At 50.6% G+C, this 24594-nt stretch overlaps 2 protein-coding genes across 2 annotated transcripts; both read left to right on the plus strand.

Moving 5' to 3' along the window:
* Nucleotides 1–8866, plus strand: TGME49_285220 (CAP-Gly domain-containing protein; the record flags this gene model as incomplete). The annotated part of the gene is made up of 11 exons (XM_002369139.1): nt 1–514; nt 1364–1440; nt 2127–2229; nt 3289–3533; nt 3770–4458; nt 5162–5303; nt 5732–5923; nt 6586–6649; nt 7023–7155; nt 7565–7637; nt 8753–8866. 11 exons carry the CDS (start codon nt 1–3, stop codon nt 8864–8866), a joined length of 2346 nt encoding a protein of 781 aa, XP_002369180.1.
* A 4072-nt stretch (nt 8867–12938) lies between these two features.
* TGME49_285210 (hypothetical protein) lies at nt 12939–22951 on the plus strand (the record flags this gene model as incomplete). Its single annotated transcript, XM_018781942.1, has 11 exons — nt 12939–13935; nt 14473–14765; nt 15624–16601; nt 17252–17564; nt 18141–18269; nt 18963–19051; nt 19409–19477; nt 20055–20141; nt 20830–20975; nt 21531–21687; nt 22424–22951. 11 exons carry the CDS (start codon nt 12939–12941, stop codon nt 22949–22951), a joined length of 3786 nt encoding a protein of 1261 aa, XP_018637711.1.
* Between the last annotated feature and the right edge of the window lie 1643 nt (nt 22952–24594).

Below are 24594 nucleotides of genomic sequence, written 5' to 3' on the forward strand. Positions count from 1 at the left end.
ATGGAAGAAGCCGCGGCCTCCTTAGAGGCAGCCGGCGCTTGCGCCGAAAGCACCTTCTTGCATCGCCAAGCTACCTCTACGGGGTGTATCTACACCGGAAGTCACTCTGCCGTCTCGCCTCTGAGGTGTACGTACACCCCAGGTGACCGAGTAGCGGACCTGGACGGCCACCTCGGCACCGTCCGATACATCGGTCCTGTCGAGGGCTACTCCCGAAGAACCGCTTCTGCATCATATGAGACTTCTTCCTCTTCTTCTTTGTGTGAAGACGCAGAGTTGTGGATAGGGATCGAGTGGGACGACGCTGGACGCGGGAAGCACGACGGGTCCTTGAATGGGAAAGTTTACTTCTCTTGTGTGGGGTCGCTGAGGAAGAAACCGGCAGCCTCTGGCGCGGATGGAGAGCAGGCGGAGCGCGTCACGGCCGGTTCTTTCGTCAAGAGACACAAATTGCTCGAACCGACAGACTTCAAAAGAGCCGTCCTCGAGAGATACACCGAAAAGCTCACGCAAGGTGAGAAGAAAGTGAAAAGGACGCGCGGCGAGGAAGGACGAGGAGAACCTTGAGAGGAACTGGAAAGCGAATGAAAATCAATGTATTGCTTGAGCAGAACTGCAGTTGAAAAACGAGACTCAACTCACACCAAGAGGCAGTTCCATTTAAACGGTTTCAGTAGGTTGGGGGAGAAGAGAGGAAGACACGCATGTTCGGACCGTCCCCCTTGCACTGTCGCGGGGACGGATACGTATTTCTTCAAGCGATTTCACGGAAAGCAAGCAGTCGCATGGTGACTTGACAGTTTGACCGTACAGCCACCCAAGAAACAGTCTCCCATCGAAGAAGAGAGGGGCGGGAAGAGAGAGAAGAACAAAGAGAAGAAGAAGGCAAAGACCAAGAGGGAGAAGAAGAAGGACTTGGGGTTGAAAGAAAAAGATCTTTCAAGAGAGAAGGGCTTGGATCATCCAGTTGTCTGGTCATCGAAAGAAAGGAACTGACAGCCCACACTGACTACGCAGGGCATTATCTTCGTGGCTTGCTGACCTCTGCTCGGGTGTACATACACCCGAACAAGATCCCACTTTTCGAGGCACCCGTGCAGAAGTGGGACTTCATTTGCTCCACTGCTGTCTGCTCGAATTAAAGGAGAACAGCACGTGTCTGTTGTCTGTTAAAGTGGCTTTTCCCGTCGTCTTCGACGCAGACAACTTTCAGATAAAAGTGCTGAACTTCAGCTGCCTCTCGACTCGGGATATACACTGATACGGTCCAGAGGTAACCGACCGCAGTCGGACAGACACGCCTCAGCGAGCAGCGACAGGCTGTGGAAATGCATCTAAGACTTTTCTTTTTTTCCCTTCCCAGAACAAATAGACTCCATGCTCCTCGTCAACCCTCTCACAAACAAGACGAAACCCGTGGAATTCGTCGGACGCAAGGAGGTGCGTACGAGACTCCGGCGCATGCACACTCAAAGCTGACAAACAGGCGACGCCCGCATGCCTCCTGAACGCCTCTCTACACGTATACATATACACATGCATATACACATGTGTGTATACATGCGTGTGGAACCAGACAGATGAGTCCTTGTGTCGATACAAGAGGTGAAGGAGCTACTTGCCCTTGCAGAGATGCTGGCGTGCTCTCTCTCTTTAGATATAGATATATACACATGTATATCTATTTGTATATATGCGTATGTACACGTGCATATGTAAATAAATATCTATATGATTGTATATGTGTATATACATGTATATGTTTAGATGTATATATATATATATATATATATATATATATATGTGCAATTGTTTACATAGGTGCATATGTGTGTCTGTATGTATATGTAGATGTATGCTGGTGTTTGTGCTAGTGAAGAGCTTTGTAGGTGTGAATTTTGACAGAAGGTTGCGTTCTTGCCTCGCGGTATTTTATCTCGTTTGTTAAAAGCTGTCTTGCTCCGCTGACCTTCTTTCTCCTGTTCGATTCTGTACTCTCTGTGTATTTCCTCCCATTTCCACTTTTCTGTTTACGAGCTGTCCTCAGTCTTGGTGGTGCTTCTGCATCCAAGCTGTCTCCTGTGTATCTTTTCACTTTTCCTCTTTTTTCGCTGCATTCCCTGCAGGCAGAGGAACACTTTGCTCGTCTGCATCTGTTGAACGCGATGAGTTTCACGAGTGTTTCTGCCATTCGTTACGCGGGTTCGCCTCCTCACCTTCTCCTTCCAAGTAAGGAGAGCAAAGGCTTGTGTCCGCTGCAACAGGACAAGCGAAGGAAAAAAGCAAAAACCGGTCGTGAGGCTTCTCCTTCTGATGAAGCAGCAAACTCACTTCGTTCGCGAGACAGGTTACATGTACTCTCGGCTGCGTCTGTACGCCTCTCCAAGCTGTCCACAAAAAACATTTTCGACCAGTCTTTCCTTGAAGAGGTCTTCAAGGTGAACGAACACGCGCGTTTGGATCTCTTTCATCACCTGATGTGCAGATGCACCTACATCAACACGTTTTTCATGGAAATATATACACGTTATATGAACCAATTTGTATGTATGTATATATATATATATATATATATATAATAGCACGTAGGCGCGGGTATGTCTTTGAAGGCGCATGTGCTTGTTCGAGACTTGCTTTGACGACAGCGCAACCAGCAGAAGGCGGAAAGAAAGTAGAAACAGCAGCCGGCACATTTCGTGTCTCTCTTTTTCATGAACTGAGAAGGAGCGTTTTTTTTCTGTTCTGACTTGGGCCGGCTCGCGGAAGTTCCGATTTCTCGGTCTTGGATGTTTCCTCGATTCCTTCAAGTTTGAGGAGACTGTGGTGCCGTTGGGGAACACGGAAAGCGTGTGTATCGTTCGGGCAAGAGATGCTCACGTAATCGCTGTAGAAGTGAAGTGGTACAAGCTGTGAAAGAGTGGAGATACCCATTCGAGTCGTCTCCTTCTTACTGCTACTCTGCACGGAATCGGTGGGCCATTCTATTTGTTTTGACGATTCCGGCTTCGGCAGTGGTCTACAGACTGCCTCTTCGACGCACCGGCGCTCCTCAAAATTTCTTGTTGTACGTGCAGTCCAGTTTTTCTTCTGGGAGGAATACACGTCCTTGCAGGGTTTTGGTTGAACTGCAGAAGCCAGTGTCCTGCAGATATATTTTGACGAGTGTGATGCAGCAAGAGGGTGGACAGAAGAAATCGCATGGGGTCTTGTAATCCCATCTCGCGTTGTTCGCTTCGCAGATGGTTTCCCGTCCTCCTTGTTCTTTCTCTGGATTTTTTCTCTGGACAGATCTCCGACGTTTGTCGCTGGCAAACAGCTTGATCACGAACTGGGAGGAACTTCTGGGGATTTTGCGGTGCGTTCCTCGCCTCTCGTCGCTCTCTCTCTGCGGCACACGACTCCAGGCGTCCACGCTGCCTTCCGGGGGGTTCGCGTCGTCTGGAAAGGCAGAGCCCTGCGGACACACAGAGCGAGTAATTCTTGAGGAGCTGAACGACCTGCAACTCGACGGAACATTTGTCACCTGGGAAGAGGTGAGGGCAGGAGAGAGGAAACGCGACTTTTCTGCCGTCGACAGGAGATCTCTGCGGACAAGATAGCTGGCGCTGCGGGGACACAGAAACCATCGCTCTTTTACGGGAGTGCTTTTCTGCATATATTGCCCACGTACAAAGTTTGCGATCCGGGACCACGAACTGCGTTTTCCTGTGAACACGGCTTTTCCACGCGTTTGCGAACTTCTTGGTGTGTCGATTTCTCCGCTCTTCAGCTTCTCGCCTTTGATGCTCTCGCGCCCAACCTGCAGCGTTTGTCCATTCGCGGAAACGACCTCTCTCCTTTTGAAAGAAACACTGCTTCTTCTCCGGACGACGTCTTACCCCCTTTTCCTCTCTTCGATCCCAGAGCTTCGCTGCCCGAGCGCAGGACAGAGATAGGAAAAGAAGAAACCGCGTTGTCTCTGAAGGATGAACACGCGCCTTTACCGCCGAGAGAAGCGGTCCTGGAGAACCCCTCCTCTCGAATTTTCCATGGTCTCCGTTCTCTGGATGTCTCAGACAATCCCATTCAGTCCTGGGCGGCGATTTTTGCCTGCATGCGGCACTTGCCGAGGCTAGAGTCTCTCTGCGCCGTGAACGCTGAGTTGGGAGACTTCTCGGGTGCACGGACGCCTGACCTGGCTGCGTGCGGGGGTCGCGGTGTACGTACCGCCGAGCCCCGGGGCGCCGAGTCGACCGCAACGGTTGAAAGCGCCGGAAATCAGACGGGAAACGGAGACTTTCGAGAGACATGTGGAGTGGGGGACAGCGCGAAAGGGTATGCTTGTGTCGCAGATCGGCTGGAGAAAGAGGCAAGAGAAATGGGCGACTGCTTGGCTGCTGCGTGGGCTCTCGCTCTGGACCGGAACCGGCGGGAGAAGATCCGCGAGCTGTGTGTTGAAGATAATTGCGTTGACCAATGGTGAGGCAGAAAGAACAACATTCAAATTGTCTCTGCTCGGTCCACGCTCGCGCTTGACGCACGTCTTTCTCTCCCTCTTTCTTTAACACCTCCCCAGTTGCAGACGTGGCTGTGCATCGATCTACTTGTGTCTACGTGTAGATGTATGCATACATTATTGTATGTATAGATGTGCATGCATATATGCATATATATGTATATATGTATATATATATATATATATATTCGGATGTATGTTTGCATGTTTGTATATAGGTGTTTGTGTGAATACATGCATATGTATGTTTGTATAAATGAGGGTGTGTGGATGTAATCAGTGCATGCTCGGGGGGCGCATGCCGAATGAGAGGTCACGTGCTTGTTTTCTCAGGTCGTCACGGGCGCGTCGGTCTCTGTGCCTTGTGCGTGTTGTCGTTGGTTTTTGTGTGTGTCGTTTTTTGTGGGCATCATTGCTTTTATGACAACGTCGACGTTCGTCTGGAAGCTTCTCGCCCACCTGCAGGCGCAGTGCCGATGCGCTTGTTTATCTTGGCACGTGCATGCGCGTCACGTTGGTGTCTGGACGCACTGTGTAGAAGCGAAGTGCACGCTGGAGAATCTGTTCTCTCGTACGACGACTTTGTCTCACGTCTCTGTCATTACTGTCGGAGAATCTGCGACTTTGCCTCTGCCTTTCGGTTTCTCCTTCTCGTTTCTGCCTCAGGGAGACAATAACGGCTCTCGCTAGGCTGTTCCCCTCACTGCAGAGACTGATGATTCAAGGAAATCCTCTTCTTCAACCTTGCGCAACTGCAAAGGTGACCGCCGTCTCTACAGGCTTCGGAGCCTCTTCTCCGCAGCGCCAGGTAGACAAAGGAAGAGAGAGGGGAGAAGCGGGGTGTCGTTGCTTCTTCGACCCACCCAGCAGTGAGAGATGTGAAAACGAGTTTAGAGTTCCACGGCAAGCAGAAGCAGAAGTCCGTTTCGGTGCAAAGGCGCAACCATCTATGCGCGCTTGCACACGTATATTTCTATGTTCTTGGGTCATCCACACAGATGAGTCACAAGGAAATACCGTCGTCACCTCGTTACGTGATGACGTCTATTGAATCTCTTAACAAGACGACGCTTGTCTTCAGAGGGTTTCTCCTGGCGATTCGAGACACGAGAAAATGGTCGTCAGCTTACCCTACCTCTCTGCCTCCCGCGTTTCCTCCTGTGAATTCCGTGAAAATGCAGTCAGCTCCGTATTGAGGAGACGCGCAGTTTTTGTATCTTTTTCCTACTTCTGCAGGTCGTGATTTCGCTTTTCCCTTGCCTGGAAGTGCTGAGTGGCGGAACAATTTCTAAGGCGGACAGAGCAGCAGCTGAGAAGTACACGCTTTCCCTGCTCCATCGCATCAGGAGAACAGAGAACGAGAACTCGCTCCCCATTCCAGCTGGTCTCGTCGAGGCACTGCAGCTTCCTACCCCGGGAGAGGAGCACGTGAGTCCAGAGAGAAAAGAAGATCTGTAAGTGAAGCAAGTGTAGAAGCTAAGCTCGAAAGGGATCAACAGTCGAGGCATATACGCAGAGGTCTCCAGGTTTCGACACTGGGTCTGTCTAGGGAGAAAACCTACAACAGAGCTGGAACACAACTTTTAAACCTCAATCCAAAAGGAAGTCCCATAGCGTGAGATTCCTAGAGTTCAACTCTTTCCTTTCTCAAACGTGCATCAGACGAGGGGAATACAGGCGTCAAAGAGACACCGGCGCCTGAGTGCGGCTGCGCACAAATCCCTTGCAACTTTTGATCGGAGCACGAGGAGAAGAAGAATCGAAAACAAAGAGGTCAAGGCGGCGAAGGTGACTCTGACTGGAGAAGGGCAAAGCGAAGGAGCAACATCGAGTTTTTTCACAGCACATTTGGGCGTCCGTCGAGTGTCTTTGCACTTTGAGCAAAGGCGTTGTTTCTCAACAAACAGCGTTCCTTATCAGCGACATGCGCAGTCACAAACAGAGGCAGAAGAGTGCTCTTTATGATACGAGTCGTGCGTCAAATCAAAACACGCTCCCCGCCGCTCAAGTTGCAGCCGAAAGAAAGGCTATGTGTTTCCCTGTTCTGAAACGGAACTCCAGGTTACCCGCTGTGTCTCGCTTTCCCGCAGAATAATTCTGCGTTTGATGAGCTGCTCGACCGTCTCACACAAATCCACGGGGACTTTTCTCTTGGTAAGTGATTTGGGGAGTTTCGTTTGCCTGCAAAGTGAAGTTAGCTTGCTTCTTCCAACTCCTTTCGATGTATTTCCCCAGACGTTCGTCGAAAAATCTCTTTGGTGATGCCAGACGTCCTGCAGCCATACTGCTCAGAAAAGACCTCGTCGCTCTCTCGAACACAAGCCGCCTTACACGAATCTCTACAAGGTTCAACAACTATACATACATATACATGTACATATATATATATATATATATATATATATATATGAATGTGCGTAACCCTATGGAAGATGCACTTGCATGTGAGTGCGGGTGTCTTCAAATTCGTGTATGTAGAGACTTGGATTTCGGTGTTCGATCTCATTTTCGGTGCTTCTCCGGTCAGCAACCACCCAGGGGGAAGGAGGCGCCGCCGTGCTCGCTTCCTCTCTGATTGGCATTCTCCTGCAACCGGACGCAGCGTCCATCTTCGATAAACCGGCAGTAAAAAAGCGAATCCCAAAATCAATGAGAGTCAGGTACGCTTCCACCTCTCTCTACATGTTAATAACAAATGGCAAACGTGTATCGTAACGTAAGATGCGGAACAAGGATCCCAACATAAGAAGCGAAATGAGTTTCAGTAGTCGGTGATCTACATAGCTCGCAGCTCTAAAGGGGAACATCTAAATCTCGAACTGAGACGTCAAGTAGGGCAGGCCGTACAGAAATGATTGATTCTTCGAAGTATTTCTCTCGGCGCATGGACATTGTCCCTATATACGGTAGACGCGGAGTCCCGGACTGAACTTCAACTTGAAGAGTTAGGTGAGGAAAAATGGAAAGCTTTGTCTGCTCTGGATATGTGTCAATCGATCTCTGATCTTGTACCTGAATGCAGGACGTCTTTATAATTTCTTGAATCCATCTCTATGCTGTGCTTTTCAGAGATCTGAAGACACTATGCATGCGCCTGTTTGGACTTCCCGTTGCGCACATAGAACTTCTTTACAACGACGGGGTAAGACTTGGGATGCGAGAGTCCGCGTTTTCCACTACAGAGAGGCTAAAGAAAAGCGGCGCCTTTGTAGCTGAAGTCGTTTCTTCTAGAAAACCTTTCCGCAGATTCAGAGAAGACGACTTTGTGCCTGTTCGTCAATAATTCACCGTTCGACTCTCAGCTCACAGGGTAGCCAGGATGGACGACCCATTCGGATCACGACTCCTGTACTCACTTTTAGTTTTTCAAAGCGCTGCTGCAGGGTGTATGCTTTCACTAGCTGTTGCAGAATCTTTACCGGATAAACAACAGTATTTCAAACCTGCTGGAGTGAGGGATTTTCTGACGCAAACATAAATTAGCGGGAGAGTAAAACACGAGTTCTCAAGTGCGAGCGCCGATACGCGGTATTCTGCGTCGACAAGCACGCCGACCAAAGGGACCGACGACTTTGGTGGCGCAGTAATTCTCGGGGTTTACGAGCTCGAAAAAAGCAGGGAGACAGCACGTCGAAATCCAGCACACCTGCGCATGTCCGCATGGCGGAGAACCGACACAGAAACACGCTTTTTTCCGACGGTTCACTGGGGGTTTCCACGCGAAACTACACTGAAAGGAGACACGTAGCTGAGGGCGCCCCTGGGAAACCGGGCACAAGTCGCAGATTCTGTGTGCAATCCTCTGTCCGCGGGGCGTTCTGTCAGCCGGTCGTTTTGAAGAGTTCGCGTGCGTCCCCCACAGAACTCTCTCCCCGTTTTTCTCGACTCTAGCAGCCGTCTGGAAATCACTTACTTGAATTCCTCCCACGCGCATTGATCGTTTTCGCAGACAGGATGTACAATGTGCAACTCACTTCTTTTACAAGGGTGGAACAGAAGGGTGACGGTCCTAGCGCTAGGTGTTACAGTTCTTCTTAGTAACTACACCAGGCGCATGCATGTAGCATCGGTAGAATGGCGCACTGAGGAGGCTGTGGAGTGTATATCGAAGGCGCTGTAGTTTTGCCCGAAGCTTCGCTGAGTCCTGTGGACGAAGGTTGAATCGAACGAAGCTTCCAGAGAACTGTAGACTTCAGTCTTGAAATGCAGAGCTGGGAACGTATGTCTCACGACTCTTTCTTCTTTGGTGTCACCCAGAAAATGCCGGTCAGCACCCCGTTGGACGACGACGCCGCCTCTCTTGATTTCTTCGGAGTCGACACTGGATCTGTCGTCCGAGTCCAGGACAAAAACGACAGACGATCTGCCTGAAGTTTGCGAATTTCCTCACACACCAATGCATCCCCAGTCCGGCTGTGCGTGTGTGAGAGGGGGGAGGGGGGGATTTCACGGAACCCCTATCAGATCTGTTTTTCTCTTGCAAGCGGCTCTGATCCTCCATTGTGAGGGCAACAGTTTGCTCCTGATGCGTAGACTGGTAAATGACGGGTGGAGAAACGCTTTCGCGCCATGTAAAAGAACAGGGGAGAACGGCTTCTCTACAGGTCAAGATCGATCGACCAACGTACCTAGTTTTCCAGAACCGAAACAAAGTGTCAAAACTATGAATTCACTGCGCTTGACTGCCTTCCCTGGTGGATGTTTACCCCGCGCCGCGCATCCAATGCCTTGACTCCTGTCAGTTTTTTCTTTTCCACGGAATAATTTCAAAGTGCACCGTTTACTGTAGAATGGCTTCTCCCCTTGTGCTGGCAGTGAATCAAGCCATCTGTTCGATTCTTTTTGAGGCTTCAAGGAAATGCGCGGACGTCTGGACGCCTTCTACCTACGTGAGTCTTCAGTTTATGTTAACGATCCCCGATACACAGTTTTTGCCAGTACAGTGACGAGCAAGCCGTCATATTCGATATGTGTGCTCTCATGTTGCCGCTGAAAAACGACGAGGTTTCTTGCACTGGATTTTTTGGCTTCAACGCCGCGAGACACAGAGTCCTCAGACCTCCTGGAAGGTCGGTCCAGTTGAATAGGACACGCACTTCGCGTCATTAGAAATAAGCAGACATGTCCCAAGAAAAGCAATCCCCTCATACAGAGTCGCACGAAGAACAGAGAATCTGCCCGTCTCCTCCGCATAACACAATTCGTGGAGCTTTATAATCTCCACGATCGCAGAGGCACAGGAAGAACTAGGGAAACGTCTTTCGCTCTGACGGTCACGCAGCATAGATCGACCCTAAAGTGTCAGAGCAGACACAAATGCAGAAAGGATCACTTGCGTTCTGCCGAAAATCTCAGGGTGTTCCTCATAGGACGGGAACCATCCCTTTTCTCCAGTTCCTAGACTGCGTTATTCGGCGAGGGGTGAAACTTGAGGCGCTGTCTTAAGCAGCCCAGGAGTCAGGTGGTGGTCTACAGGACGCGTGTTTGAAAATACACATTTGTGTCCAAACTTTGAAAGTTCACGAAGTTTACTGACGCTTGAACGGGGCTGAACTAGGAGCTGAAAAGTTGCTTTATGTCGAATTCAGCAAAAGATTCTGGGCGCTTGATTCCGAAGCTACGGCATCCCACACCACTGTAGGTCTCGTTGCATATGCGTAAATATGTACAGTGTACTGTTTATTACCACATATAGTCATCTATATATATGGATTTGTGTGTTGAATCGTCTTACGAAAGGATATTCTGGTTTCTGTCTATTGTGCTTGTGGGTCGTGTATTTTGTGGTGATGACATTTTGAGTCCTGCCAGACACCACTTGCGAATCAGGCAGTTTTTCCTCTCCTCTGCTATTCTTTGTCGAGTAGTTTCATCTCACATGGGCAATGGCGACAGTTTCATCTAGAGCGCGCGCGTCTGAGTTTCAGTTTTCTTTCTCTGTTTATACCAGTGATTCTAGTAATCCACGCACTGCGTCTCAACCGTATTGATCTGGAGTCACTTTACTTAGGATGTTGACGGCGGGTTTTCGTTACAGAATTTTGTTAATAGACTAGAAGCACGAATAGCGGTTTGCGTGACTTGAGCGATCGGAGGAATCCACTCCAGAAAAAGTCAAAGGCAAATCAAAATATGACAAGTTGGGTCCTCGTTCCCGCAGAACACACAAACCATCCCGTTTTCTCTGAGAGACATCAAGTTCGCCCAAGTCTCCTCGCGCACGGCTACACAAGACAATTTCAGTCGCGGCAGTTCAACGCCAAATCGCTGCACGTGCTGTTCGTAGACAGGCAGAAGCTGTCCAAACTAGGGGACGTGAATCTACGGCGAAAGGTGAAGCTGGAAGTAGCGAGGGACAGGGCCACGACAGAAGCACCGAATGACACAACGCTCGTTCGACCCTCGGATTTGCGTGTGTTTTTCACTCGGGAGAATATCCCAAGGGGTTCTCGTCGGAGGTACCTTGTAGAATCACTCTGACCCGACGAAGGGAATGGAGTCGAACCGGCCCACTGACACACTCTGAGGTCGAATGAGAGAAGTCATCACTGCGCTCTAAAGTCTGGGAAAAATGCTGGGGTGGAGAAACACGTCTCTATTCGATCTACTCAGCTACTCACATAGACTCACATGTTATGTGTCTACCTATATATTTGTCTATCGACCTCTCTGAATATAATCAAGCAGTCTCTCTATATACACAAAGTCTATCTCTATAAAAGCTCCCTCTATAATACATATATATATATATATGTATCTATGTAGACGCAGTTGTGTAATTTGTTACTTAAATGCCATTGAATTTGTAAAAAAAATCGCTGCGAGGCCACTCCCGTCTGATGTATCTCGACAACGAAAACTATCAGAGTATGCGACTCCACACACGAAAGCAAGTCATGCATTATCTCTTTTTGCTGTCTCCTGTCTTCCTCTCTGTATCTCTCTTTACTCAAGGAAAGTTTTTTCGTGGTTCCAGTCGTTATTCCCTCTGGGGGAGTGAGAATTGAAGCAGCAGGACGCAGAACGCCGGGCACTTGCTTAACTTCGTCGATTGCTTCTTGCCTGGCTTTCAAGTTGGTGTATGCTTTTCCCTTCATCTTTCTTGCCTCTCCAGATCACCTTGAAACTTTTTCTCGCATTTTCGGCCTTTCTTCAGATTTCCGAAGTCAGGCAACAGCGCGTTTGTCTTGCCTGTGGCGGACAACCTGAAAACTTCTGAAAAGGGTAACGCGCGAGAGACTTGGCAGGATGCCTGTTGAAGCTTCTCTTGAACGTGGATCTTCAGCCATTGCCAAGAGGGCGCACTCGCTAGTCAGCGTGTTTCTCAACATTGAGGCGTGCAGCGGCTCTCCGCCGACACATATTCAGGGCTGCGCTTCTCGCAACATGCCATTCCGTCCAACCCTTTTGACTATTCCGTGTAAAGGTTGACGTCGCTAAAGTGAGTCGTTCTCCCTGCTGGCGATCGTGTTTCTCGAAAACAAACATGAACTCGCCGCAGGCGGCGGCTGCCGACCCCCGGAGCTCCAGTCGTAGGCATAGGCACACAGATGCAGGGGAAAAACGGATTTTTCCATGCAGCGGAGAGGTAAGAGACCGCCAGTCTCCTCGTCTCCAAAGCAGATTGCAGGTTCTAAACGCATCGCGACTTCGTTCTCCGTTTTCCTGCTTCTCCCTTCATTAAACGACCGCCAGTTTCCAGATGCACCGCGTACCCCCGACGCACACATCGTTGCATGCGGTAAGCCAGTTCATCTTTACGCGCCGCTGTAATTCTGTGGCACGGTTTTGAGCAGCAGAAAAGAGCCCAGAACATTGTCAACGTGGCTGTGTCTTTCTCTTGTTTTCACTTGCACATATGAAGTGGTAGACAGGGACCAAACAGCGCGCAGACGGACGGAACAGCCCAGCACTCATACCCGTCTGAATCTCGCCTGAAGGCGTGTCTTGTTCCCAGCTGGTCGAAGTCGGTTTCTGCTCGAGTCTGAACACTCTCTTCTGCCACACTAATTTCTTTTGAAAAAAGCGCACCCACACACACGCCGACGTCGGGAGAACATCAGCGAACAGGCAGGCGAGGCGTCTCTCGCGAGCACACGCGAGGCGAATCGTCGTGTTCAAGCGCGTCTTCCGGAACCCTAACAACCCGCTGAGGGCCGTTGGATTCGTCTTCGCCTGCACCGCCACATTCTTGACCTGTTTCTTTTCCGATCGAAAAAACGTTTTCTTGCCGCGACGCACGTCTCACGCCCGCGCATACGGCTGAGGATGACGCGTCATCCGCCCTCCCGGTGAGTGCTTGCGCTGCCCTCCACCGCGACTATCGCTGCACATCGTGCCGCGACAATTTCAGGTTCGAGTCGGAGCTGAGGGCGAGGACTGCGCCTCCACGTCTTCACAGGAAGAGGGACGCGAAACTCTGCAGGCGACGCGAAAACGAGAAATGGAACGCTCCGTGAGAAACCCCTCGGGATCCTCGTTGGCGGTAGAGCCGACGGGAGAGGACTCTGCCGCGGACGCCGATCCGTTCGAAGCCAGCATTCCGTGCGTGTCGATCACCTTGCAGTTTCAGGCGAAGAGTGTCTCCACAGAGAATCAGCCGCCAACGGGACGGAGAGGGGAACGCCACGCGCCCTGCTCTGTCAACTTGTCGGAGGTGGATGGCGTCCTCGACGACCTCGCCGCCTCGCCAGCTGGGTACTTTGTCTGCAAGCTTCACCGCCTTCTGAGGCGACTCGACGCGCGCAAAGAGGCCGCCGAGAGGGCAGAGGGCGCCGGCCGACAAGGCGAGGCGCACGGCGCAGACCACGACCCAGACACAGCGGCGGCCAACGCCTGTGCGGACGTCGACGCCTTTGGATGTCGCGTATTTGGAACGCTCCTGGACGTCTCGGATTTCCTCTGGCGTGTCGGCGAACTCTACCTCGTCATTCAGCCGCTGCCGCGCTTGCAAACGCACGGAACGCCGCCGTCGCCTACAGGCCGGGGAGGACGCTCGCCTGAGGCGCCAGCGGCGAGCCAGCGGAGGGTTTCGTTTTCGTCTGTCCCCGAATCCGAGAGTGGCAGGACCTCGCCTGGCGATGATAGGTCAGAAGCCGAGCCGCGATATGTCACTTTCAGCCTCAAAGAGGTGCTCGACCGGCCGACGCCGGGGAAGCGCGTGGCGGCGACCTCCGGGAAGGTGCGCGAGTTCGACAACGAGGTGCAGCTAGATCCAGGAGACGACGGGACGCTGCTCTGGGTGCGACTACATCTAGAGGAGTTTCGCATTCCCTACGGATCGTGCAGGGGCCATCCAGCCTTGCCTCCGCCAGAGTCGGGCGACGCATTTCTCTTGTCTCTCAGCCTCGTCGAAGATCGAAGTCTGCATGCGCTTGTAGCACCCGGGGAGACTCAGCGCAGCCGCCAGCAGCTCGGCGGCAGTGCCACCGGGCAAGGAGGTACGGGGGATGTGATAGAAATCCTGACCGGGCGTTCTGTTGCGGCGTCTTGAAGCAGACGCCGAACGGGTCGTGGCAGCAAAGGACGTTTCCTCTCTCTCTCTCTGTCCCGTTCTGGTGCTGGTTCTCTAGCGCTCTGTTGAACGCTAAGAAATACACAAGGTGCCTCTGACGTGTATGTGCACTCGGACGCGTGGCGTCCTGCTGCTGTCCTCCTCACCTCGCGTTGTCCTCGCATGAACTACGAGGGGAAACGTCTCAGATGCTGTGACTTGGTAGTCTCACCGACGTGCGACAGGACCCTGGCTTTGAACGAGAATCTCGAGTTGCGAGACGCACGCAAGAAAGTTCTTCAGTGGACGCCACTCGCCTTTCTGCAGTGCAGCCGCCGCTCCTGCTGAGACGGTGTACGAGCCTTTGTATCCACGAGTTCCTCCTGCTCTGTGCAGCATATCCCGTGCTGCTTAACGTCAGAGCAACCTCTTTACTCCTCTGTCTGCTCTGTTTCCCCTTTTACGTTCTGATTTTTTTCCTTAGCTTTCGCGGCCGACCCTCCTCGCGTGTCTCTGCGGCTCGGAAGCGTCCGGCGGACCTGCCTTCTGGCGGAACAGCCTGGCGTCGGCCGTGCATACACCCGGGTGCGGGAGGAAGTCGTCGCGCCTTGCCGGTTCGCCCTCGTCCTTGTCGGCAGCTGGGAGGAGGCGCTTTTGTACTTGAAGGGTCTGGCTAGCGCCTGGATTCAACTTGAGGCTCCGAGAGAAGAAAAGATTTCTCAGTCAGACAAAGTCCCTGGCGGCAGGCCACCTGGCCCCCGCAGATCGGCGCATGCAGTGAGCGAAAAAAACGAAAGAATGCGCTCTGTCTAAAAACTATCACCGTGAAAAAACGCGAGTAGGAATTGTGGACCCTTTAGTGAGAATGCAGTGTCATGATTATTTTCAAGTGTATTTAGATCTGGAGACAACTTCGACATCGTTGTCTCAAAAAACTTGAGACAAGACGCTGGATGCCACTACGCTTGAGAGGCACTCCCACCGTAGTCAAGATATCCGCGTCCAGGATGGAGTCTCTTCGCTCTTCTATCGCGCATGCTCGGTCTTGGTTCAGACTGCATTTGCCTCGGCTTAAGGTTCCAGGTTTTTTTCATCTTCGTCTCTCATGTGCACTTCGCGGGTAAGAGCGCGTGTGGACTGTCTCTGCCTTCTTTGCCTCGAGGGGGCTTCTAGGAAGCTTCAGTGAACGAAGTGCGATAGACATTCAGCATCGTGCCTCAGAGATGTTGATTCACAGGACGAAGGTACTGTGGAGCGCGACTTCTTTCTGCAGCGACACTGTCTGCGCAAAGTTCTTCTGTCTCCCATTTGATTTGAGTCTTTCCCGGTCTCTTTGCTGAAACTCTCAGACTTCCTGTCTACTCCCCCTGCTGGCCAGAAGCCACGGTCTCCTTTCTGCTAGTTCAGCAAGAATTCGTAGGCTCTATCCTTAGTTCTATTAACTTCCTTGGTACAAGGATTATTTATAAGCTTTTTCTGGGGAGATATTTATACAATTTTAAATGGTAGATAGGGACCCGATAAAAGACAAGGTGTGCCCGGAATAGACGGTGCTATCTTGGGTTTCTTTAATCAGGGTATAGGCTCTTCCCCCATCTTTTGTTTCTTCAAACCGCTTGCTGCTCTGCGTTTCAGCGTCTGACCGAACTTCCGATCGACTTTTCTCCGCTCGCGACGCGAGTGGCGCAGCACCTTGCGATGCTCCACGACGAAGACGCCTTCCCACCAGGAACAGCTGCTTCGCCGGCGTTGGCTTCGACAAATTGCCTTTCAGCTCTTCTCCATTCTGCAAATCATCCGCGACAGCCGCGTCGAGTCTCCGTCCAGGCCCAGCTTCTTTTCCTCGTCTTCAGAAACCGAGAATCCTCTTCTGACCGCGACGCGGACCTCCCTGCCTGGCCGCCGGCGCTCGACCCCCACCCAGAGCCTCCCTCGCTCGCGCCTTCGAAGCATGAAGAGGAAGAAGAAGGCGAAGAGGAAGAAGGAGGAGACAAGTGTGCACGCGTCGACTTGGCGTCTCCGCCCAGCTCCTCGAGGTCCCCGTGGCAGGACCGAGAGTCCCGTCTCGCGATCACAGAGGCTTCACCGGAAGACGAGAAGGAAAATGTCACTTCTCAGCCGCAGCAGCGGTCCGTGGAGGCCGCGCCGCTGTCGCCCCGAGCTGGAACATTCAATGAGGAAGAAGAGAAGTGTGAAAGTGCAAGAGCCGACGGACCACGGGCGAGTGCTCAAGAGGAAGAAAAGCAGGCCTGGAAGCTCCTCCCAGAAGTGCAGACAGAAAAGGAGACGTCAGTGGAGATGCTGCTCTTGTCTCAGTGTGAGCCTGAGAGGAGTGCAGCACTGAATTCGAGAGAGAGTCTCGATGCAGGTTTCCCTCCCGCGCCTGGATCATTGAGGAGGTCTTCTTATTCAGCTGCTGGAATCTCTCGACCTCAGAGCGCCGGGCACCTGCAAGCCCTCTGGCGCCTCTCAGTTGACATCGTGTCCATACAGCTGAGAGCCGGGCATCCCGCGAGCCGCCGCGCGGTGCATGTCCACTACAGCTACGCGCCGTTTGGGCCGCAACACAGCTTCTCGACGGAACCCCCGGTGGACTGCAGCAGCGGCGAGACAGTAAGTCTGGAACGCGGAAAACTCGAAGAACAGAGAAACGTTTTAGGAAGCAAAGGCATGGCGACCCGCCTACTAAGTTGTTCAGGGTCGGCCGAAGGAGATCTATGAAAGCGAGGTGACAGCGTGAAAGAAGTGAAGAATCCTACAGCAGTGATGCTGCTGCCCTCTCTGGTCGTGACCCCGATAGATTCAGTGGTAGTTAAACAGATGAAGACATTCATCCAAGGAAATCGTTTTTAATTTTTCGCAGACTCGGTCCAATGCCTCTTTACACTCTACAGGCCACACGGGTTGTTCTCTCCTGTCTTGAAAAACAGTCCCCAATCGACGAATTGGCAAACATGTCATCTTATGTGTTGCAGCACATGTTCTTCGACTTCTGCTTAGCTTTGTGTTTCCTTCGACTCCTCAGAAATGACGACGAAAGACAGCTGGAGGTGTCTGAAGCTCTGACATGCCAGGTCACCTGTCACCACCAGCCGCGTTTCACCGTGAAATCAACATGCAGTCTTGCGACCGGCTTTGCAGAAGACAACACCCTCTCGTGTGTCTCCTCTCTTTGTCCGTCCTTGCCTCTCCTCCTTTCTCTTCCTTGCTTCATCTCCGTGGCATTCTACGCTTCTTTTGCGTTCTGGGTTCACTTCTTTTAGGTTGCACTCTCTGAGGGATTCTGTGCCTACACGCTAACTGCCTCGCCCGCTCGTCTCTTCGAGTCCCTGCGGACCACCCCTCTGGAGTTCGTCGTTTCTTCCTCTTCTTCTAACTCTTCTTCTTCCTCTTCTTCTTCTTCTTTCTCTGCTTCTTCGGGCGCCGCTGGGCTCGGGAAGGAGACAGTGGGGACTGCGGTCGTCGACTTGGGGTTGTTGACCCAGACGCCGCTTCACCGACACTGCCAAGCTCCCCACGACTACCAGGCGTACAGCGCCGTGCTTCCCATCGCGCAGGCGCACGGCGAGACCGTAGGTGCGTTTCGCCGCAAGAAAACGAAATTGGTTTCCTGTCATGCCTGGCTCGACGATTCACTTCCGTCTTGATCCGCACCCTCGGAATGCCCCGTGTTTCACCTCTTGATAACTTCAAGGGAGGTCTCGGGGAGAGTGTCTTCGATGGAGGGAGGTGGAGAAGGTGGAAGCTGCGCCAGGGTTGCGCAAAGTTGCCGGAGTGAATCTCGCGGAGCAACGCACGCGTTGCAAAGGTTCACGAGGCGGACTCACTTCTATTTCACCCTCGTCAGAGTCTCAGACGCCACGTGTACTCCCGTGTTCATTCTTCGATACACGATCCTACGTCTGTTCACATACACGTAGGCATCTGCGTGTGAATGTGTGTTTTCTTCGTATATATATATATATATGTATATGCATATGTATATATACAGATACGCTCATATATACACTTCCATGTATAGGTGTGTATATATGTGGATATTTTTGTATATATATACATAAATACTTGCCTGTTTCTATAGCTATTTATGTGTGTGTTCTGTATATTTGCACTTGCGGATGCATTTGTGTATTTGTTTTTTGTCGCTCGCAGGGCACCTGCATGTACAGCTGTACTTGGAGCATCTTCGTGTCTCTCCGTCACTGCCTGCGAGGGCGTCTGCACCTGCCAATGCGGAGTGGCGCGCACCGGACATGCGGGGCGCATCTCCAACTGCGAAAAGTAGGATAGGGACCGTTTCGGAAAAAACAGAAAGGTTCTGGCAACGGAAAACATGGCTTCGATGGAAAGAACGAGAATTCCCTGCAAAAATCCGAGAATCCTCCGCAAAGATAATGGATGTCTTCTATAAAACAGGAGTCGAGAATCGTTTGCAGAGAAAGTAGATATTTTTGGTAGGAAGAGTTTTTTCATGCCGGGATTTCGACAGGCGCCTGAGAAACTGCAGTTCTTGGCTGCGGGGATACACCTTCCAGGACGAGGGGACGAAGAGCAGAGAAAACACAGATGAGGCAGGGGCGAAATGACGATTTTTTGGCAGCAGATCTGCAAACAGACACACACATACACCTATTCAAATATATATACATACATATATATATATATATATATGTACATGTGTATCCACGTATATATATATATATATATATATGTACCTAAAACGCTCTACGAGCATGCGTATATATATGTACATAAACGTATAGATGCATATTTATATGAATATTTGCATCACTAGATAGACACGCATATGCATATATATATATATATATATGTGCATGTTTTTTAATGGATTAGATGTGAGTATATAACTGACTCGATGTATCTTTGGGAATTCAACAGGTTTTGTGCTTTGTAAACGGAGACACGGGAAAGGGAGAAGGGTCTGAAGGCTGCCATTTTTTGTCGTTTTTTTAGGTGAGAAGGACGGTCTCTCTTTCTCTGCCGCGTACGAGGTGGAGCTTTGGAAGCGCGCGGAGAAGGCGAAGTTTCTCGCTGAATTGAAGGTAAGTTTCGCTTTACACGGAAGCAACCTCGGAAAAAGAGACCTCAAGTCTCCTCTCTGTGTGGCGCGATGAGGCGACATGCTGGTGTGTAACCCATCGTAGATCTTCCTGGCTATCGGAACAGGAATCGCACACGTTCTAAGTTAGGAGAATGGAAAAGGCCTTTTCAGGTCGCTCTGGGTCTCGGGAGAATCCCAAACGGCGAGAACGGAGGTTTCAGCGACAGAGAAGAAGGGAACATGTTTATGCAACAAATGAGACAAATCTCTCCTCATTCTCGCTTCCCTTTTCGTATGCATCTTCTTTCCTCTCTTTGGGTCCAGTTCTCCTTTTATTTCTTTTTTTTGCGCTCCCCAGACGCGCGCTGTCGAGGAACGGGAGCGATTCCTGGAGGAAATGCGGCGAGTAGAAACTGCGAAGAACGAGGTAGAGCGGAGAAGCGCGTGTCATTGAACTCACGTTTCATGAATCCTAAAGTCTGAATAAACGAAATGTTTTTCAAAACTTCCAGAAAATGGAGAGGACTTGTGCTCTTCGCTGGTGATCGGCGTGATTTGCGGGAAGGTCTCTTCCTGTCTGTGCGCACACCCCTCTCCGGCTTTTTCTCCCCGTCATTGTCAGAACGCTTTCCAGGACGCTCTTGCACGCTCCTGTCGTTCCTCTCCGCCGTTCCCCATTTTGTTCTTTTCCAAACCCTGTCGCATCTCTCTGAGTCTGTGTACCTTTCTGTGGGGTCTGGAGAAGAGGCAGTGCAGAAACGCGTGTGAGAGTGTGCCACCTGTGTTTCCATTTCTTCTAAAGGCGAGTGCGAAACAATGTCTGCACGCGCCCTCGTGTTTTCCACTCCGTGTAAAGCGGAAAATCAAAGGCTTTTCGAAACTGCCCACGCTGCGCTTCTCAGAGACGCTAGAGTGTCTGTCTCTCGTTTTTCCGGCGCCTTCTTGCGTCTTCGCGTTTCGTTTGTATTCCGAGGTTCCCGGTGTTTTCTGTCTCCGAATTTCAGGAAATCCGCGCCAAACAAGAGGCCCTGCAAATCCTCCAAATGCAGCTCAAAAAAATGGCACAGCAGCTGCAACAAAAGGCTCTCGACGTCAGCCGCCGATGCTCAAAAAGATTTTTTTTGATATAGTCTCACTGTTAAAAACCTCTATTTTCACATATATATATATATATATATATTTATGTGTATATATATATATTTATGTATATATATATATATATATACACGTATTTATGTATATATGTATATTTATGTATATATAAACATTTATATACGTATGTGTATATAGGTGTATATGTATGTGTACATGTGCGTGCATATACATGGTTATGCCGATTTTGATGGATGGCCTGTTCGTGACTCGATGTTTTGCGCTTCATGTACATGTGTATTCATGTTTGTGCATGTAACCTCTGCATGTTCGCATGCTTAATGCCTCATATATTGATAGAGATATAGATTGAAACGTGTATATATTTCTGGCCTTGCGTGAGTAACTGCGTCGTGGTTCACAGATATCTCTGCAAACCTATCTATGTATATATATATATATATATAATTGAATATCTTTGGACATCATTTGACTGTGCCGGGCAGATGCGTGTGTGCGCATTTGAAGAAGAAAGAAAAGGTGACAGAGAAGCTTACGACTGTTTCGTTCTTTCTCGGACCTCTCACCTTGCGAGTTTCAGGGACTTCCGTGTAGTGACAGACCGCCGCGGGACAGAGCGTGTGTCTGAAAGAACACAAGAGAACTTGCGGTATCTTCTCTTTTCAGCTGCAAAGCAGAGAGATCGACCTACGAAGTGAACGAGAAAGATGCCTTCAACTGGCCGCGAGAACCAGCGACGAAATGACCGGAGCCACGCGGCGCCTTCGAGAGGAAAAAGAGCATGCGGTTCAACTCGAAAAACAGAAGAGCCAGTAAGAAACGCCTGGTGTATGTACACCTGCAACGCGGTCTCGGGCAACCTGTGAGAGGGGAGTTCGGTCCCGCCAAGCGAGGCATGAGAAGAGGAAAAGCAGAGAAATGTGCAGGTCTCTCTCGACTTCTCGGTCGACAGTCGTAACGGCAGGGATACAAGCAAGAGAGCGTGCTGCTCCTGTTCACGTTCTCGACCTCCTGACGAGGTATTGGAACACACACACACCCAAATATTCACATATGTATATTCATGTGTATATCGAGCTGTATACATGTACATCCACGGGTAAATCATATATATATATATATATATATATATATATATATGTATATATATAGTTAAAGAGGAGACGAGATATGAAAGTAGTATCTCTCTTCTTTCCTAGAGAGACAGTCCATTTAGCTACGCACACCTCTCCATGTATATCAGCATATACATGTATATATTTACATACCTGTGGAGATCTGCGTTCGCAAATCCTTTCCCCGAACTGTTACAAGGAGAAGCCTGATTGTTTTAGTTTTTGATTGTTTCTTTTCTCTCTTTTTTCCAGGGTGTTGCACCTACAGAACGAAGAGCTGCAGGCGGAAGTGGCGCGACTCCGAACTCGCCTGGATTTCCTGGAAGAAGAAAATTGTGAACTTCGCCAGCAACTCACGAGCGGACCCACGGCGCAGCTCCAGTCCGATCTCAAACTGAAACTGTATCAGGTGAAGCAGCGAAGCCACTTGGAGGCGCCTGTCTCGGCGAGCATTTGCGTTCGTCTTCCCCGGTCTCGCGATGTCTACGGAGACGCACGTCGAGTTTTCTAGGCTTTTTGATGTCAGCATGTTGACAGAAAAACGGCGTTTTCGTCAGCTCGTGGCAGTCGTGTCAAGAGCGCTCGCTGCTTCACTGTCTTGTCTCGCTTTAGCAGATGAAGTGCGAAGAAAGACTTCATCTAGCGCGGTGTACTTTGGCAAACCGCAGCTGAGAAGTATTCTTTGCACTGGAGAGATGCATGGACACTCTTCTTTGCCGAGACACACAGCGAAAAAGCGATTTTTCTTGCTTCCCTCGTTCCAACCACAAAGCGGATGCACATAGGCGTCACATACACTGCATACGGTTTATAGAAACGTCCGTACGCTAACTTGTGCACTCCTCTTTCTGCGCGTACAGATCTCCATATGAATCTCTTTGCATACACATCTTCAAATGCATCTACACACATGTCTGTATTTCTACCTCCTCACATTTATATATATATATATATATATATATACATAGCGCGTGTGTAACTACATCAATGTACATCTGTCTATGCGTTTGTGTGTATATGTGTATTTATATCTATCTGGATATATGTCTCTATATCTGGCTCTGTAAGAGTAGAGACTCTCTCACTTTCTGAAACATGCTATTTTTGCGAAAGAGCTTAGTTCGTGTGTCGGGAAATGCGTTTAGGTTGCAGATCTGGAAAGTCGCTTGGCTGCAGTAACGGCGAGTCGCGACTACTTCGTCGAAAGTTGCGCTGCTCTGCTGGAGAAACTTCACTCGGTCAAAGAAGTCAGTGAACTGGTTTTTCTTTCTCGTGTCTGTTCTTTTCGATGCCTTTCTCTCTCCAAACGCGCTTTCTCCTCTGTCGTCTCCTTATGTTTTCATGTCTCTCTCCTTTCCCTCGGCCCAAAGAGTGTTTCTGTGCCTCTCGCCTTCGTGTTTTTCTCTGTTTCTCTCCGTCAAAGCATCCGTTTCCTCCTCGTCTTTTTTCTTCTTGTCTCTGGTTTCGTCGCTGCATCGCGCGTGGGTCGACAGGCAGCTCTCCAGCGTGCACACCCGTCTGTCTTCTCTTCTTCCCTTCAATTCCATGTTCTAGAGCAAATCCCAACCATTCTTTTTCCTCGAGAAAACTCTTCTCTCCTTGGTCCACGCATGGTGTTTGTTCTCCACCCGTCACATCGTAGATATCCAGAATCGTCGGCAGAGAGCCTTTGAAGTTTCTGTCGTCAAAAGCGTTTGCCTCTTCTCTCTTCCTCACGTTTTTTTCCGTTTCCATCCCCTCTTGCTGTTGATGACGAAGTCGCCTCGGTACTTGCGCTGAGTCACCGCAGTTGCCGCTTCCCGCTTCGTCGGCCTTTTACCAAGTCTCCAGTTCTGTTTCATTGTTCTTTATTTCCGTCTTCCCTCGGTTTTTGCCAGCAGACAACAGGCGTCTCTCCTCGCTGGGAGACGAGCGTGGAAACTCAGATGAACTCGCTCCGATCAGAAATTGGAAGTCTGCGCCTCGCACTTTTGAAGAGTCAGACGAAAACGCGTTCAACCCCCACCACCGAGTCCTCCCTGCCTTCTGCTCTTCCCTCTTCTCAATTGCCACACCACGCCTCGACAGTTCTCGAAAACAGACTCCCCTCTCTCCCTCCATCTGGCGACCCTTCTACTTCTTCTCGTTCGCGTGTTCTCGCTGCCGCCGCGCCTTCGGCTCTGTCCGCTGCTGCGTCATCAACGGCGTCCAGAGAAAGCGAACTTCCTCCTGCGGAAAAAGAAAACAGTGCCTTGGCGCCCCGTGTCCCTCCGGTGCCTCACACAGAGCCTCTCAGAACGGAGACACTGGGGGGCGAAAAGGAGACACTGGGGGGAGAGAGGGAGACGCCGCGAGGTCTCCTGAGAGAGACGGAAAAGGGGGAAGAGATAGAGAGGAAAGTGAGAGCGATTGAAAGAGAGTTGGAGCGTCTGTTGACCACCAGCTCGTACAGAGAAGAAGACGCTGCGGTACAAGCGTTGAGAGGGAAAATTGAGAAACTCAGAGCACTGAAGAGACTTTTATGAAGAACGCTTTTCGAAACAGATCACAGGCTTGTCTGCGACGAACAGGAAGGAGACATGGACAAAAGCTGTGAAGATGAGGATGGTCACGAGCAGAGTGGATACGAAGTCGAAACGAGACCTTCGTTGGTTGGGAAGTGCGGAAGTGAACAAGTCGAGTTCGTTCTTCTGCCTTCACGCTCGAGAGAGCCCCAAGAAGAGGCATCGAACCAGCTGACCGACACAGGTGTGTTTAGCGTCTAAAACGTATTCTGAGGTTTTCGTTTTTCGAGCGAACGGCGCGAAGTTGGCTTTTTCGGCGAGAGGTGCTCTGACAGAAAGCGTCTTTCTCCGGAACATGTTGCGAAACTGCGTCTGTGCGAGAAACAGCAAAAACAGAGAGAGTGGTCTGTGCGTCGGAGCCACAGGAAGCGGGACGAAAGGCGCTTTGGCGTCGTGGATCTCCGACTTCCCACTCAGGCGGTCGAGAGGTCGACGTCAGACAGTGAGACGCTGCCCAGTCAAAGGAGTGACACTCATGCTAACGACGCAGCAGCGGGAGTTGGAGGGCCTTCTTTAGAGTCCAAGCTCATCAGGCATCCAGGGCGGAATGCGACGTGTGGAAGCAGGCTCGCGTCTCGTTTCTTCGTGGATTCAGTGGGCGAAACGGAAAGAGGGTTCGATTGTTTTGTGCTCAATTGTTTTTGCTTAATTCTTTTTGCGACAACGGCGCTCCGTCTCTGAGAGTCGCTCACGCCCTTCGTCGTCCTCTTTTGGCAGGGCCATTCGTTTCTCTTTTCTTGTCAAGGACACTCGGGGATCCGCCCGAACTCGCG

The sequence above is a fragment of the Toxoplasma gondii genome, chromosome V (assembly GCF_000006565.2).
Source record: "Toxoplasma gondii ME49 chromosome V, whole genome shotgun sequence".
NCBI classification, from domain to species: Eukaryota; Apicomplexa; class Conoidasida; order Eucoccidiorida; family Sarcocystidae; genus Toxoplasma; species Toxoplasma gondii.